The 16,475-nt window shown below is 44.1% G+C and overlaps 1 protein-coding gene across 1 annotated transcript in view; it reads left to right on the top strand.

Moving 5' to 3' along the window:
* The window catches only part of pcxb (pyruvate carboxylase b), a 161,376-nt gene that overhangs the window by 46,256 nt on the left and 98,645 nt on the right, over positions 1-16,475 (top strand). The window contains exon 9 of the mRNA XM_056759046.1: positions 1,951-2,113. Within this exon, the coding sequence (XP_056615024.1) occupies positions 1,951-2,113 (163 nt within the window). The remainder of the gene's footprint in view (positions 1-1,950; positions 2,114-16,475) is intronic.

The following is a 16,475-nucleotide window of genomic DNA, read 5'->3' as shown; positions in this document are numbered from 1 at the left end:
ATGTCAGATTTTATTGTGGTGACATTTCACACCTCTATAATGTAGCTATACATAAAACACACACACAGGACCATACATATACTGCAGGTTTGGCAATAAATCAGCGATGTGTTTTCTGGCCACTGAAATGATCGCGTCTCCAGAATTGCATTCTCGTTTTTTATAGGCATTCTCGGATTTCTTTTTGTGAGCATAATCTGTATATTTGCACCAGCATCCCACATTTTTTGACTGCACAAATAATGAGGGGAAAAGCTATAAGCAGAAACATGTTGAAAAATAATACTTTCATTATGGTTTAATGTGCTGGGCTCTGGGGCTCTACTCAACCTCCAGGAACAAGCTGAAGATTATTAGCTGGGTGCTCAAGAAGATCCAGCGTGTAAACCGCGTACCGCCTCAGAACAGTTTAGAGTCTTGCTCTAGTTAAGTAGGCCTACACAATTGGATGCCAAAATTCTCATCCCGAAAATGGTTAAAAGGTACTGTATTCCCTGCAGTTTCTCTGGAGATGTTCATAATTCATAGAAACGCTTAAAAAGCTGTTGTGAGATTTATTTTGATTTTGTGTGATGCCTGTAGGTGTTTGGGTTTAATTTTGCCTACTTTGTTTCCCTTCTGAAGATCTTTGTTTCCAACAATTAACAAACGCTTTTCATGTCTTAATAAACTTTTCACATTCGTTTTGGTAAAGTGTTAGATGTAGGTGTGGGGTTGGGACCAAAGTCAAGTACAAGAAGTCGCTACAGTGTATTTGTTTTTTTGGACATTCATACACAAATATTTATTTTCTTCTTAACGTATGCTGACAGTAATATATTGTTCATTGCTAATGTACTGTTTTGTTTTGTCATGTCTGCTGAGCAGTTTTATCATAGATGTTTGTTTACCTGTACCATTAACAAGCTTCCATTTATCATTTCTCCCTGCACTAGACCTCTCTGCATCACTGCATACTGTAATAAAACAGTTTAGAATAATAGCGGCTTTGTGCATTACAATAGTCCGATTGGACACATTAATAACACACAAATGCCATGAAGACAAATGAAGAAGCAGCACACAAGTTACACACCTGAGAAGCGTAAATGATTATAGAAAGGGATTCACATTTGTGAGAACATCTGGTACACTTTAAAAAGTCACCTCCACATTCATTTGGAAATACTGGAAATGACAGATGGAAGTGTTGCTTCTTGCGTTCATCCGAGCAGACCTGTGTGCCTCTAACTTACACTGGATATTTGCGGTGACAAGCTGAAGATCTGTACAGATGTGTGGATGTTAAACACTATCCGGTCTTTAAGCATATTTTTGGCTTTTGCATTGCAAGTCATTAGCTAACCTCCTGTCTTTAAAAGCAACTTCTCATCCACCATATGCTGTATTTCTAGTTTTTTATAACTTGTCCCCCACACACTTTTTTCATTAGAAGTGGTTTATCGACTTTATTCAACCGCAGATTTTAGCTTTTCGTGCTTAAAGTGATTTGCTAGATACTTCCTAAGGTTGTTTTGCGAGCAAATAAGTTATTTGGGCTAAATGCTGTTTTGTGTAATCATTTTAATTTACCATTTAATCTAATTCCACATGACTTTATGGACTCCGAATTAGGTGTGAAAGATTTTAATTGGATGAATTACTGAAGAATTGATTTGGATGGGCCATTAATAGAAACAGTCTCTCGTAGTTCAATCACAAACAATGAGGACGTTTACATTATAATTGATTGGAATGAATCAAAAGCAGATGGTTTGATATTAGAGCAAACTTTGTTTCATGGATAAACATTTCAAAAGAAAGATCAGCAAATTAATTACACAGCTGTGATTGTCAGAGATAAAAGTGAGATGGGTGTTTCAAGCTTGTGTAATTAATTTCACTCTGCTTTAGGGTTTGTTTATCTCTTAATGCTGATAACGCCTCTCTCTCTCTTCCTCTCTCTCTCAGTGTGGATTTGGTGCACGCCCAGATCCGCGTGTGTGAAGGCCGCAGTCTCCCTGAGTTGAGTCTCGAACAGGACAAGATCCGCATCAATGGTTGTGCCATTCAGTGCCGGGTCACCACAGAAGACCCCGCCCGAGGTTTTCAACCTGACACAGGTCGCATAGAGGTATGCCTGCTACCAAATTACAATCACATCGCTTTCATATCCACTTTTAGTGTTATGAGATTTGTTCTGCTAGGTCTATTGACGCAGCGGTGAGAAAATAGGGTTTGTGTCCAGGAAGCAAGCATGGCACCTTAAATTGTTATTTTACAGTCTGACCATTAAAGTGGCCAAATTTATCTGAACGCCTTATTTCGCACTAAAACAACACACGCACACTTTCACAGGGGCATTATTTTGAGGGTCATCGAGCAGCATTGATTGAAAGTGATTTTCAGTGAGTACTCTTGTGAAGGGGACAACCAGCATTCTAGGCTTCTCGATTTGATGCACCATTCTTATCCATCGTGGACATTTTAATGTTAGCGAGACGACCATCACAAAGGACAATTAGCCTCATCCATCTGTTTGTGTTGGGCAGTGCTAAGAAACTGCTCTTAGCTCTCTGCTTTTATGGGGGATGAAAGTAGACTTTGCATAATGCCAGTGCAACTGTGGATCAACAAATAAATACAGCCTGTTGGAATAGAGTACTTGTACATCATTACTAGACGTTTCATTCTAGGGAATTTGGACCGTAACCCACAGTGCTATTAAGACCGAGTAGTCCAAGAAAAACAAACATTCATTTAGTTTCTATTCAGTTACCTTTTAAAGTGAAAAATAACACTTTTTACTCCTTTAAAAATCTGATGTCGACCTTTATAATACTTTTTGGAATATTGTGTTTTGCAGGTCATTGTGACATTTTTTATTTTGGCAGACAAGCCAACCAAATTATACTCTTGAGCATTGATTTGTCCTATTGCATGCTCTGGGTCACTTTGACCTGTTTTATTTCTTGTCAGATTTACTGGAACTTAATGTCGGTGTGTCAGTCTAAAACAGCTTGACATCATCTACAGCTATGATTTGACTGTGGTGATGTCATTTTAATAATCACATGCATAAACAAAGGTACAACAATGCTGACATGAAGTCATGACTCTGCGCCTATTAAAGCTACACAAAGAACTAAATGAAACGTCTAAATATTACTTTAAAGGAACGTAATTTCATTTAAATCAATTGTATTGGCTTTATTTGTCCTTATGTACTCCAGTTACATTTAATGTTTAATTGATTTCCTTGTATAACATTAAATTAAAGTTAATGTAGGCAGAAGTTTGATGAAATCAGGAGACAAATTAATTATTTTAGTTGGGTGCGTTTGTGGCTTAATAGCTTTCAGTCTTAATTAATTGTATGCAATTACATACAGTAATTTACTTATCACATTAGTCTGATGGATGGGTGGAATTGGGGTGATCCAGAGATGCATCAAGAGTGTTTAAGATGTTTTCGGAAGGGGCATACTACCAAAGAATAAAGCTTGAAACAGCTTATCCACATCTACTTATAGAAATATGACACTATCACAGCTTCCGTTTTAAAGCGGGCGTAACACACCGGGTTTCTGCCAATCTCATATTAATTTTGAGTACCTATAGAGTAGTATTGCATACTGTAGAGAGCTCAATAAAAGGAAGGAGGCGGGAACCGGAAGACATTTAAACATTTAATAAAGTAATAACAGCCAGTGGCCCCTCAAGGCCGACCGCCGCCGAACAAAACATAAATACAAATACAAACGTAAAACATGTTCGGGCCCGGTCCTCTAACTTCGACGGTCCGGTCGCTGGTTTTCTTATATGCTCCCAATCTCCTATGTGATTCAAAACCGGTGCACGCACAGCTGCCGCTCATTAACAATTACTCACCGGTCTCGAACCACGGTCTCGCCCCGCCTACTCCACTACATACTTCGTATTTAGTTCGATCACATTTATAAAAGATAGATACAGCTTTACGATTGTTTCCGAAAACATACGGCGTGTGCGGGGGGGAGGGGTAGGCTGAACCAAAGCACATGCGCACCCATTGGCAACAAACACAGATATCAGTTTCACTCACCGCATTTGGTTCATGTCCGGCATCTTTTAGCGATGGAATGGCTCCATATATCAGTTTCAAACAACCTCCAAATCCAGCGTTATATCCTCCGTTTATATCACATTCATCACCCAAATGCAGTAAACACAAAAAGTAACGTCTGCGCATGCATTTGCTCTCATGTGGCCGTGCTGTGTGCTTTTCCAGGAGAATTGTCCAATAAGGGACTAAAAAAAATTGTTACAAAACAGTTTTATATGTTTGAAAAAAATCTCTGAGAAGACAGCACGTTTAACATTGTAAAGAAGTCAGAATGCATGACACATCGTTGCAGGGGATGAAGGTTATCCAACATATATTTTAATCCAAGATAGAGAGGTTTTAGAAACAAACACAACACCATACACACAAACAATATCGGACAAAGGAATGGGGCAAACACAGGGATCAAATAACAAGGGAACGTAATCAGGGAGAACAGAATCAGGTGAGGGACTAATTAACAAATGATCAACACACGCAAGGAACACCGAAGACAAAACCAAACAAACTAAAAAGAAGAATGGCTTGTCCACACCGGGACGATAATCGCGTGCGTTTATCGTCAACGTTTTACACCTCGTGACTAAACAAAGGGCCCGATGTGAGTGTGCACACCGACACACAAAGCATAATTTTTTAGTTTGATGTGCCGCGTTAAAAGCAGGCCGACCTATGAAATTGGCGCTTTTGTTCACATGCCTGGAGCTGCTGAAGTGATAGTATAACACAACTTTGTGGCGCTCAAGCACAAAACTGTCTTGAATTCTTCTTCTGTGTGACAAGGGAATGTCAGAAGCGTTATGTTACGCAGCGCCACCTTGTGTACTGGGGTATTTCTGTTTTAATTAAACGCCATCTTTGTCAGGGAGTGAAATTGCACGTTCACTCAACTCATTGCCATTGAAAATCATTGGGTATGAATGCCGAAAAACGTCTCAAAAACGCTGGCAACATGCGTGTGCAATTATCGGCCAAGTGTGTACGAGCATTTTGACTTTCTGATATTCCTCTTCATTAGTCTCAATTATGTGTTATACTTAATTGTCATTAAGAAATAATGACATCTGTTTGTTCTGTTTTGTTTAGTCTAAGGGGGTTATAGCTGCTCTCCCTACTCTTAATTATGCTGCCTGCATGGATAGGCAGAAGTATTGCCCAAAACAGAACCAAACCGCCATTCAAATTTGTATCCTAATTTTCAATCATTTTTGACGTAATCCTTTGTGATCCTGACAGAACTAAGTAGTTGTTAAAACATTTAAGTCCCAGTGAAATTGAAAATTACAATGCCTCCTTTTCATGAAATATTGCAACGTTTATTGTAAACAGTTTATTAATGGGGGTCATTCTCTTTTTAAAATGCGTGTGCACTTATAATCTTTAGTTAAAATAAAAAAGGAACTTCCTTCCTTTAATGACTATCTATCTTAAATGACGTATGTTAGACGGCTTGGGCGGAGTATCCGTTTGCTCCCCTTCAACGGTCAGTCTGCTGCCAGTCCCATTTCAAAATGAAACAGCGGTTTTATACATCGAATCAAATCTCAGAGAAAGACGAAAGCCAGTTTTACTCTGATATTTGATCGCATGTTCTGATTCACAAGGACTTTAAGGTTCAAGAATCATTTTGTATTCACAACGTGACTCCCTGAATCAAAATGTGTTGAAATGTGGGGTTCCTAAACATCTCCGTTTGAGCTGTAGTTAGAAAAGGTGCTTATAAGATTTTGACTTTCATGAATTGGATGTGCGATTTGACTCATCAGAAAAGCATTAGTTTTGTAAAGGATGAGGAAGTTAGACCAAAGGCCCTTTGGAATGAAACAGAAACAAGACTTTCTCTCTCATTCTCTCTGACTCACCTCTATTCTCATTATTTCTTACATCTCGACTGTGTGAAATCTCCCCTTATCTTTTCTTTCTTTATACACGCTTCCCTTATGCCTGCTGTAATAACACATACCAGAGTCTCCTGGGGTGCTCGAGTTAACCCACCTCAACTTACATTACAAACATAACATTTTGGATATTAGCAAATGATACTTTGATCTGTGTTAGAGAGTGAAATGATGCAGGATTTAAGTCTTGTTTCATTAGTCCCTATACTTTGGTCTCTGAGGCCATTTCACTAGGATTTCCATTTTATTTTGCTTTCTTGCTTGTATTGTTCATACCCATCTATTCGTCAGTCTTTGAAATGATAAATTAAGAAAATTGTTTATCCAGAAACTAAGATTCACTTTTCTTTATGTGATTCTTACCCAAAGTTGGTTGCTTATGACTTTTATAAAACTTTCTTGTATTAACGTTGCTCGACATTATATATGACCATGCATTATAAAAGAAAGAAAAGCCCTGACATTCTGCCTCATATCTTATGGAAGAAAGAAAACGGGGGTTGGTACAGCATGAGGACGAGTAAATGATATCAGAATTTTTCCATTTTTGGTAAGCTTTAACTTAAATGTCCTGTCTCTCTAACTTACATGCAACCATTCCTCTTATTTCCTCCTTTTTCTTTCCACTTCATCTGTTTGCTTAATTTCCACGTCCCCGTTTCTTCTCTACTGGCAGGTAAGACGGCGGACGTGCTTGGAGAGTGACGGGCTCTGTAAACAGAGATGTAGTTCAGGCGTAAGATGTGTGTACCTAAAAAAAACACACTGTTAAATATGCATGTCCAAACATAATAAATCCTGGGGTGAATGAATAAGTCATGGCTTGAGTGCTCCAGTGAGGTAGAAGAGGTGCATGTAGGGAAGAACATGAGAGAAAGCTGGGGGAGAAAGAGCTCAAAACGCCCGGCCCAGCACGAGATCATAGCATTTTGGCCAACCGAGAGAAAGAGAGAGATAAAGAGGTGGCGAAATAAAAGAATGACTCCCTGAGCGCGCTGTCCATCAGATAAACAGTGGGAGAAATGGGCCGGTTGAATTAAAGTGTGTTTGAGAATGGATTTTTCATGGCCTGCCGATAGAAGAGAGTCAAAAGAAGACAGGTATGGAGGATGGAAGGGAGGGACATAAAGTTTGATTGAGTGATGGGAGGTATTGTTCTGTACTCTTTTGAAAGACAGAGCGAGTGAGCCATCGGGAGAGAGAGAGTTAATAGATGGATGGATGTGCGGGGGGAGGAGAGAGGCAGATGCAGACAGTGATGTATTAGGGCCAGGCTGATGGGAGATCAATGGCTAGGACACACTTTGAATTGCGCACTGCCTGCACGAGACCATCACATGCACAGTCCCTGTAGCGCACGAGGACGCTTCCTACAATCAGAATAGAACAAATTTCTCAATCACATCTCTTTCACTGCACCTCCTCATTCCATCAGTTCCCTATCGATACTTCACTCGTACTGCGTAGCAGGACGCTATGGGGAAAACTCCTTTTCTCCGATGACTGAAGCTTTATAATAACGCAGCGAAAATGCTGCACGGCCATTGGTGCGTGTAAAGTAAAACTTTACGCCAATGGCAGCGAAGCTGCACGGGCCTATGGCGATGGCGCCCGCCAAAAGGGGCGGGGCTTATGGCTATATAAGCAGACACATCGCCGTAGGAACCTCAGATTTCTTCTCCTTCAGCGACGACTTCTCTTCGCTACCCGGACTGACAGCTACGCCGTCGAGAAAGCCTTGCAGCGGACTGGACCTCTCTGCTCAGCGATTCCGCTGATTCCTGCAGCGTCGTATCCTTTTCCGCGCCGCTATCCGGCAAAGAGCTAAAAGACTAATTTTCCGAGCAAATTTCCTGCGGCGTTGTTTCAAATGCCGCGCCGTTCCTGTCACCCGTGCGGGGTCCGCCTCCACGCCGCTGATGGGCACGGCGAGTGCGTCTCGTGCTTGGGGGTTTCCCACGCTCAGGACGCACTCGGAGAGACAGAATGCCCTCATTGTGAGAGCATGAGTCTCTCCTCTCTGCGCTCGCGGATAGCTTTCTTTTCAGAGAGCGATTCCGCCCCTCCTTCCCTCCCGCTTCACCCTGCCGGGACGGAGCGGCGGGGAAGAGGAACTAAGCGCTCGGGGAAAGGCGAGCTCACGTCCCCTCGGCGTGCCTCGCCTTCTCCACAGAGAGAAACTTCTCCGGTTCGTTTCTCTCGGGCGGGACTGCGCCCGCCGGCATCCGCCGGTGACGTAGTCTCGTTTGGTGGAAGCGAACTCGAGGAAGACGACAGCATGTCGTTAGCGGCTTCAGACGGGGAGGAGCTATCGGGCTCAGTTTTTGACCCCGCCCCCTCTCCGTCTGTAGAGCACAGCAGACACGCGCCTAGCGCGGATACCGAGCTTTTTCGGGTTCTCGCTAAGGCCGTGGAAGAGCTGGGCTTAGAGTGGTCCTCTCCGGAGGAACCTACTCGCAGCCGTCTGGATGAATGGTTTCTGCCGGGGCGTCGCACGGCCCCTCGGCAGCGAAATTCACCATTCTTCCCGGAAGTTCACGACGAACTCACCAGGTCATGGCGCGCCCCCTATTCGGCCCGTCTACGACCTTCTTCCTCCGCCCTCACCTCCATTGATGGCGCAGAGGAAAAAGGCTATGAGAAGCTGCCTCCCCTCGAAGAGTCTGTGGCCGCACATCTGTGTCCGCCCTCAGCTATCGGGTGGAAGGCAAAAGCGTCTCACCCCTCAAAGCCATGTAAGACCACATCGGCCCTTGCTGGACGCGCATTCTCGTCCGCCGGCCAAGCGGCTTCCGCTCTGCACTCCATGGCACTACTGCAGGTGTACCAGGCCAAACTTCTCCAAGGGATGGACGAGTCCGGCACTGACAGTGCGCCCTTCAAGGAGCTGAGGAGTGCGACGGATCTGGCTCTACGCGCCACCAAGGCCACAGCCCAGGCAATAGGCAGATCGATGGCCAGTCTCGTGGTTCTCGAACGCCATCTGTGGCTGACGCTCACGGAGATCAATGAGGCAGACAAGGTCCCCTTCCTCGACGCTCCCATCTCAGCCAACGGCCTCTTTGGACCGGCAGTCGAGGGTTTTGCGGAACGCTTCACGGCAGCGCAGAAGTCCTCGCAGGCCATGAAGCACTTCCTGCCCAAGAGACCCGGATCCAGACCAGTGTCTGCCCACCCCAAGCCACAGCCGACTCAGCAGCCGGCCAGGATCACTCCCCCCGCTGCTCAGAAGGCATCAGGTGCCGAGACGCGTCAACGCTCTCGCTCAGGGAGACGCTTCCCTCAGCGCCAGGGACCCCGGCCCAAGATCACGCTGGACCCGGCGCCTCAGGCATCCTCCTGAGACCGAAGCAAGGAAGAGGAGGAGGAGATCGTGTCCGGCTGGACCTCCTCCCAAGAAAGCTCTATTGTGTGCCCAAGCACCCCGTTCTGTTCCGGGTGCCGGCATAAATGTATGTTTGTTCAGGGTAACCGGGCCTGTTTTAAAGCCCGCACAACCTACCGCTGTTATAGCGGACACTTAAATAAAACACAAGCATTTTCAAAAAAAAGAGCAACCTTCCTCTTCCACTCTCAGCGGAAGTCAAGCCCCCAAAAGGCGGCTTGCCTCCCCAATGCATTCAACCCCTTGCCATACGGGCCAAGGCCTGGCAGGCCATACCCGGGGTATCGGCGTGGGTGATGGGGATAATATCTCTAGGATATTCACTCCAATTCGCTCGCAGACCCCCGCGGTTCCGCGGGATCATCCCAACCCAGGTTCAGAACGCGAATTCACACGTTCTGCGCACGGAGCTGAGGAACTTGCTGGACAAAGGAGCCATAGAACTGGTTCCCCCAGATCAAACCGAGTCAGGCTTCTACAGCTGTTACTTCCTCGTACCCAAGAAGGATGGCGGTCTCCGCCCCATCCTCGATCTCAGACATCTGAACCGTGCCCTTATGAAACGGCGCTTCAGGATGATTACTCTGAAACAGATCCTCTCGCAAATATGCCCAGGGGACTGGTTATTCTCCCTGGATCTGAAAGATGCATACTTCCACATCCAGATAGCTCCCCACCACAGACGATTCTTGAGATTCGCTTACGAGGGGGTTGCATATCAATACAGGGTCCTTCCGTTCGGACTGTCTCTAGCTCCTCGCACTTTCACGAAGTGCATGGACGCGGCTCTATCCCCTCTCAGGCAGACGGGAATCCGCATTCTGAACTACCTCGACGACTGGCTTGTTCTAGCGCAGTCAGAAGAAGAGCTAAGGTCCCACAGATCCCTTCTTCTCAGCCATCTAGAATGCCTGGGACTAAGAATCAACTTTGCCAAGAGCTCTCTGTCCCCCAGCCAACGCATTTCGTTCCTGGGGGCGGTTTTCGACTCGAGTCGTGTGACGGCCAGGATCGCGCCAGACCGCGCCCTGGCTATACGGCGGCTCGCGGCTTCTTTCACACTGGGAGCGTCTCGCCCCCTCAAGTCGTTTCAGAGGATGCTGGGTCTCATGGCCTCTGCTTCTCAAGTGCTGCAGTTAGGCGTTCTTCGGATGCGTCCACTGCAGTACTGGCTGAAACAAAGAGTTCCGCCACACGCTTGGCGTCATGGACGCCTACGCGTCCGGGTGGACCAAATCTGCATAACTGCTCTAGCCCCATGGAAGGATCTTCCTTGGTTGGAGCAGGGTGTGCCCCTGGGCACATCATGCAGAAGAAAGGTGATCACGACAGACGCCTCCAACACGGGTTGGGGAGCGCTGTGCGACGGTGCACCGGCCTTCGGCCACTGGTCAATTCAGGAGAAGGGGCTGCACATCAACTACCTGGAAATGCAGGCAGTATGGCTGGCCCTTCGCTACTTCCTGCCGGTCTTACGGGACCGCCATGTCTTAATCCGATCAGACAGCATGACAGTGGTCTCCTACATAAATCACCAAGGAGGCCTCTCCTCAAAACGCCTTTTCTCCCTGGTACTTCGCCTCTTGGAATGGGCGCAGTGCAATCTGCGCTCACTGAGAGCAACTCACAGATGATCAGGAGGATCACGGAACAAGCGCACACAGTGCTGTTCATAGCCCCACTCTGGAAGAACCAGCCTTGGGTTGCGGAATTGTCTCAGCTGCTCGTAGCAGCCCCGTGGCCTATTCCCCTGAGACGGGACCTCCTCTCTCAGGCAGGCAACACCATTTGGCACCCCCAGCCAGAGCTCTGGGCGCTGCACCTTTGGCCACTCGACGGGGGCCTACGATTCTCCCCGAGAGTGTCATGAACACAATATCACAGGCTAGAGCGCCGTCTACGAGACGACTCTATACCCTTAAGTGGTCTGTCTTCTCCGCCTGGTGTGTAACTCGCGGCACAGACCCAGGATCCTGTGATATATCAATAATTCTGTCATTCCTGCAAGAGCTGTTGGATAAGGGCCGCTCCCCTTCAACACTCAAGGTATATGTGGCAGCAATCGCAGCTTCCCATGCACCTATAGCGGGCCAAGGAGTGGGAAAGAACGACTTGATTATTCGTTTCTTGAGGGGTTCCAGGCGGCTACGTCCCCCTCGCCCCCTCACCGTTCCTATATGGGACCTACCTACTGTTTTGAGAGCTCTGAAGGGTTCTTCCTTCGAGCCTCTACAGTCCGTAGACCTCCGCCCCCTAACACTAAAAACTGCACTGCTTCTAGCGTTAGCATCTGTAAAACGTGTGGGTGATCTACAAGCGCTCTCTGTGAGCCCCTCCTGTCTTGAATTTGGGCCTGATGACTCTAGGGTAGTCCTCAAACCAAGACACGGTTATGTACCTAAGGTGCTTTCTACTCCGTTTAGAGCACAGGTGGTGACATTATCTGCGCTCCCCCCCTCCGAGCAGGACCCGGAGCTTTATCTGCTCTGCCCAGTCAGAGCGTTAAAAATTTACATTGAGCGTTCCGCCGCCTTCAGGAAGTCGGAACAGCTTTTTGTCTGCTTCGGTGACCGCACCAAAGGGTCCCCGGTCACCAAGCAGAGACTATCTAAATGGCTAGTTGAGGCTATCGCGCTGGCATATTCTTCCTTGGGCCTTCAATGCCCCACGGGAGTAAGGGCCCATTCAACTAGAGGCGTTGCCTCTTCATGTGCATGGTCTAGCGGAGTCTCCATAGCGGATATTTGTGCGGCGGCTTGCTGGGCCTCGCCTTCCACATTTACCAGATTTTACAGTCTGGACATTCCGGCCTTACAGGCCCGGGTCCTTTCTGCTTAAGACTAGACTGCTGGACCGTGGTTGCTCTCAACCACACTGGCATCTGGCACATTCTTAGGACGATTAACTGGATTAAGCCACCTATTAGCCTGGCTTTTCCGTCTTCTACAGGGCTTCCCTGCATTATACAAATACTCGAGCTACGGCTCCGGTATTATATGATGTTTTTCGTTCTACTTGTGGCACGGCGGGATTATACTGGTTCCCCATAGCGTCCTGCTACGCAGTACGAGTGAAGTATCGATAGGGAACGTACTCGGTTACTAACGTAACCTCGGTTCCCTGAGATACGGGAACGAGTACTGCGTTCCTGGCCGTGCTCACAAGCTGCATATGGTCGTCGCTTCAGTCAAAATAACCTGAGGTTCCTACGGCGATGTGTCTGCTTATATAGCCATAAGCCCCGCCCCTTTTGGCGGGCGCCATCGCCATAGGCCCGTGCAGCTTCGCTGCCATTGGCGTAAAGTTTTACTTTACACGCACCAATGGCCGTGCAGCATTTTCGCTGCGTTATTATAAAGCTTCAGTCATCGGAGAAAAGGAGTTTTCCCCATAGCGTCCTGCTACGCAGTACTCGTTCCCGTATCTCAGGGAACCGAGGTTACGTTAGTAACCGAGTACGTTTTCTCACTGCAGGGACGAAGCACTGACGCCATGCAGCATGTCTTAAACGCATGCGTTCATGCAGATACACTCTCAGTTACAGTATTAAAGTGATAGGTCACCAAAAAATAAAAAATCTGTTATCATTTATTCACCCTTTTGTCATTTCAAAATCCTCTTTACTGGACCCAATTCACTTGCATTGCTTTTGTGTTCATACAATAGACGTAAATAGGGTCCAGTGCTGTTCGGTTACCAACTTTCTTTAAAATATCTTATTTTGTGTTCTGCGGAAGAGAGTAAGTCTTTGTACTGTCTTAGGATTTTAATGCCTTTTGTTCTTATAAAAACATGTGCTCATCCCATATATTCAGCTTGTTTTGCACCAGATGATACAGCCATCCTCCATATGCTTATAAGACATAATTGTATGTATTTAAAATGGCTATTCATATTAGCATTCACACAGTAGCTATACAGTACTTCAAAGAGCTCTCACTCTTTTAGAGATACAGTAGCAGTGATAAATATGCAGTAGAAAGCATAGAAGAGCATTTTATATGTGATAAAACACTTCAGGTTCTTATAGTATGGATATATTATTAAAGGGATAGTTCACCCAAAAATAAATATTCTGTTATCAGTATTTTACACACCTTGAGTTGTTCCAAATATGTACACATTTCTTTGTTCTGATGAACACAGAGAAACATATTTGTGAGAATGCTTGTAACCAAACAGTTCTTTGACTACCATTGTAGAAAAAAATACTTGGACACAAAATATGACATTTTGAAGAATGTATGACAGCAAACAATAATGGGGCACTTTTGACTACCGTTGCCATTTTTCCTACTATGGAAGTCAATGATGGACATCGAAATTTATGCAGGTTTGGAACAACTAGAGAGTGAGTAATTCATGACAGAATTTTCATTTTGGGTGAACTATCCCTTTAACAGTAGCATTATAACCATCCATCATTGTTATTAGCTTATGATTATCATCTTGATTAAATTCAGCAGGTTCATAAATAATATTATTGTTATCAGCTTCATCATGTGGTCTCAGTTGTTTAATAATTAACACATACATGCATCATCGCATAAAAGAGAGGTGATGAGGTTTGGGATCAAGTTGAAATGGTTTATTATAGCGTTTGGTCAAAGAGGGCAGTGGAATCACTTCTGTCATGGTGGAGACTTAATTGACTTATGATGTTTTTTCTACTCGCTAATTACATTTTCTCTACCAATTATGTTCCAAACTTTCATTTCATCATCATTTCTAGATGTATTGTGGCCATTCCAGTCCAGTGTCTGTTGAATTTCAACAAAATCAAACCTCAGCAGTGACATAAAGTCATCCAACAACAATTTGAAAGACTGACCGCATGACAACAGTTATCACATAAAAAAAATATTTTGAACTTTTCCTTAATACATGTACAAATATTACTGTTTTATTGCTTAAAAGTGAATATTCACTTGTTTCTTAGCAGTATTTGAGGTCTGAAAAAATACAGAGCACCTGTTCTGTTATTTTGACCTGCTTCTTCTGTTTACATTTTCTGCAAATGTATGCAAACAGATTGTTTTTAAATGTGGGAGAAATACTGTTAGCAGTTCACAGAATGAATCAAAAGAATGTATTTGACCTAAACACGTACCTTTAAATTGAAAATAATTAAAAAGTGCTCTTCATATATTCTGCGGCTGTATATAAAAGTGGTCTTCATGATATATGTGATTTTTCCTGTACACGCATATACAATCCTTATATCTCTAATGGTGAAAATAAGCAGATCTGGGGTGTTTATTCTACTCACCACAATCTATAAGCATAGCAATATCAATACAGAAAAATGATTGATTGTTATACGGGGAAAGCCGGGCAGTAACCGTGCTGAGAGGAGTGGATGAAGATATAGAGATGTTAAGAGAGGGGCTTTGATGTCTTCACTGCTTAATGTATTCCATTCATTTCTGTCTACCGTCTCTTTCCTGCAGAGCCCAGGGGGTCTGGTTCACTCACACACCCTCCCTCCCTCACACACAGACCTCCCACACTAAACTGCAACGCCACTATAATTAATTCAGTAGAGATCTGATAACTGAGTAATTACAGGTGTACCACACACACACACCTACTGTTCTTCTGTTTATTTCCTAATAGTGTTCAGACATTCCTGAACTTTCTCTGAGGAATACAATAGACTGTCGTTTGACAGCACATGTCAATGTAAGAAATCATTTTTTTATTAAAGGGCAATAGGGTGTTATTGAAGCTCAGTTGATATGTGGTGCCAGAAGTGTCATGGGTTTGACTCCCATTGAACATGTGGTAATACTGTAAAGTGTGTCATATTTTGGAGGATCTATTGATATTAATGCTATATAATATACTACGTCTTCAGAGGCGTGTAAAGATCTTACATAATGAAGTGTTAAGTTTTTGATACCTTGGCTATTTCAATCTACATACACCGCAGGTCCCATTGCATGAAATTCTCCATGTTGTTTCAGTAGTGGGTTTGGTAAATACGTTATCTCCTTCAGCAAAGAAGTGAAAACAAAATGGCTGCATCCAAAATGGCATACTCAATGAATAGGTACTTAATTTCAGTAAGTACTTACTTAACAAGGATAAATGGGTATGTACTGTTTTGCCTGAATGTGTGTAATATTAATGCGATCCGGTGTAATGCAGAGAAAAGCACCCCTGCCAGATTATGCACTCTCCCTCCCCACAATGGTTAAAGTGAGGATTAGGTGTAAAGGGAGGGGTTGGGATTAGTTGTGGGATAGGGTCAGAATAAGGCATCGGACAGCCGCGTTATTAAAGGGGGTGCGTAATCTGGCAGGGGTGCAATTCGAGGCACGACACCGGCCATCGTACGCCATATTGACTTGATCATGTGATGTAATTGTTCTTCTTTCCTTTTCAATGGCAAGTGGCATTTTACTTTTGAGGTGCATATCTGCCACCTACTGTACGGGAGTGTGGGCCAGAGATTAGCCATGTGATGTAATGACAAGCGCAACAATTTAAATTATGAAAGACAGATTGCATTAAAACACCTTAACATGGGTTTTTTGGTTTTGTACAAGTAAACAACACATGAAGCAAAGCTTTCAATTTTCTTCAAGTACAGCACATTCAGAGCTTTTTATTTTCATGTAATTTCATTTTAATCTTCAAGGGCTATATGCTTTTGATAAAAGGAAACAATTTTAAAGAATTAAGCAGCTTTGTGATTTTTCGATGCATTTTCTCAGTTCAATTTGTCAATAACAGGCCCATTCACATTTCCCATTGTGAAGAATGATTATGCCAATGGAATCTTCTTTTTATTAACAGAAAAATGCTTACTGCCTGTAAACTGCTGCTAATTATACTTTTGTCTGTATTCTGCCTATTAGTTGATTTCTTTCACGTAGAGACACCCATGTTGCTCTAATATGCATTCTATAGTAGTATTAAAAACAACTTGAGAAAATATCTTCTAAGTATGTTTTAACATGGACATCCTCCAAATGTTATCCGACCACGCTCTTGTTTTACTTTCACTTTCTCCTCACCTGTTTTTTTCGAGTACATATAAAACACAAACGTAAATAAACTTCAGAAAATAAGGTCAATATTAATGCTTCGTATTTAAATTCTA

Source organism: Triplophysa dalaica, chromosome 1, assembly GCF_015846415.1.
Source record: "Triplophysa dalaica isolate WHDGS20190420 chromosome 1, ASM1584641v1, whole genome shotgun sequence".
Taxonomy (NCBI): Eukaryota; Metazoa; Chordata; class Actinopteri; order Cypriniformes; family Nemacheilidae; genus Triplophysa; species Triplophysa dalaica.
This window is presented reverse-complemented; position numbering and strand designations above follow the sequence as displayed.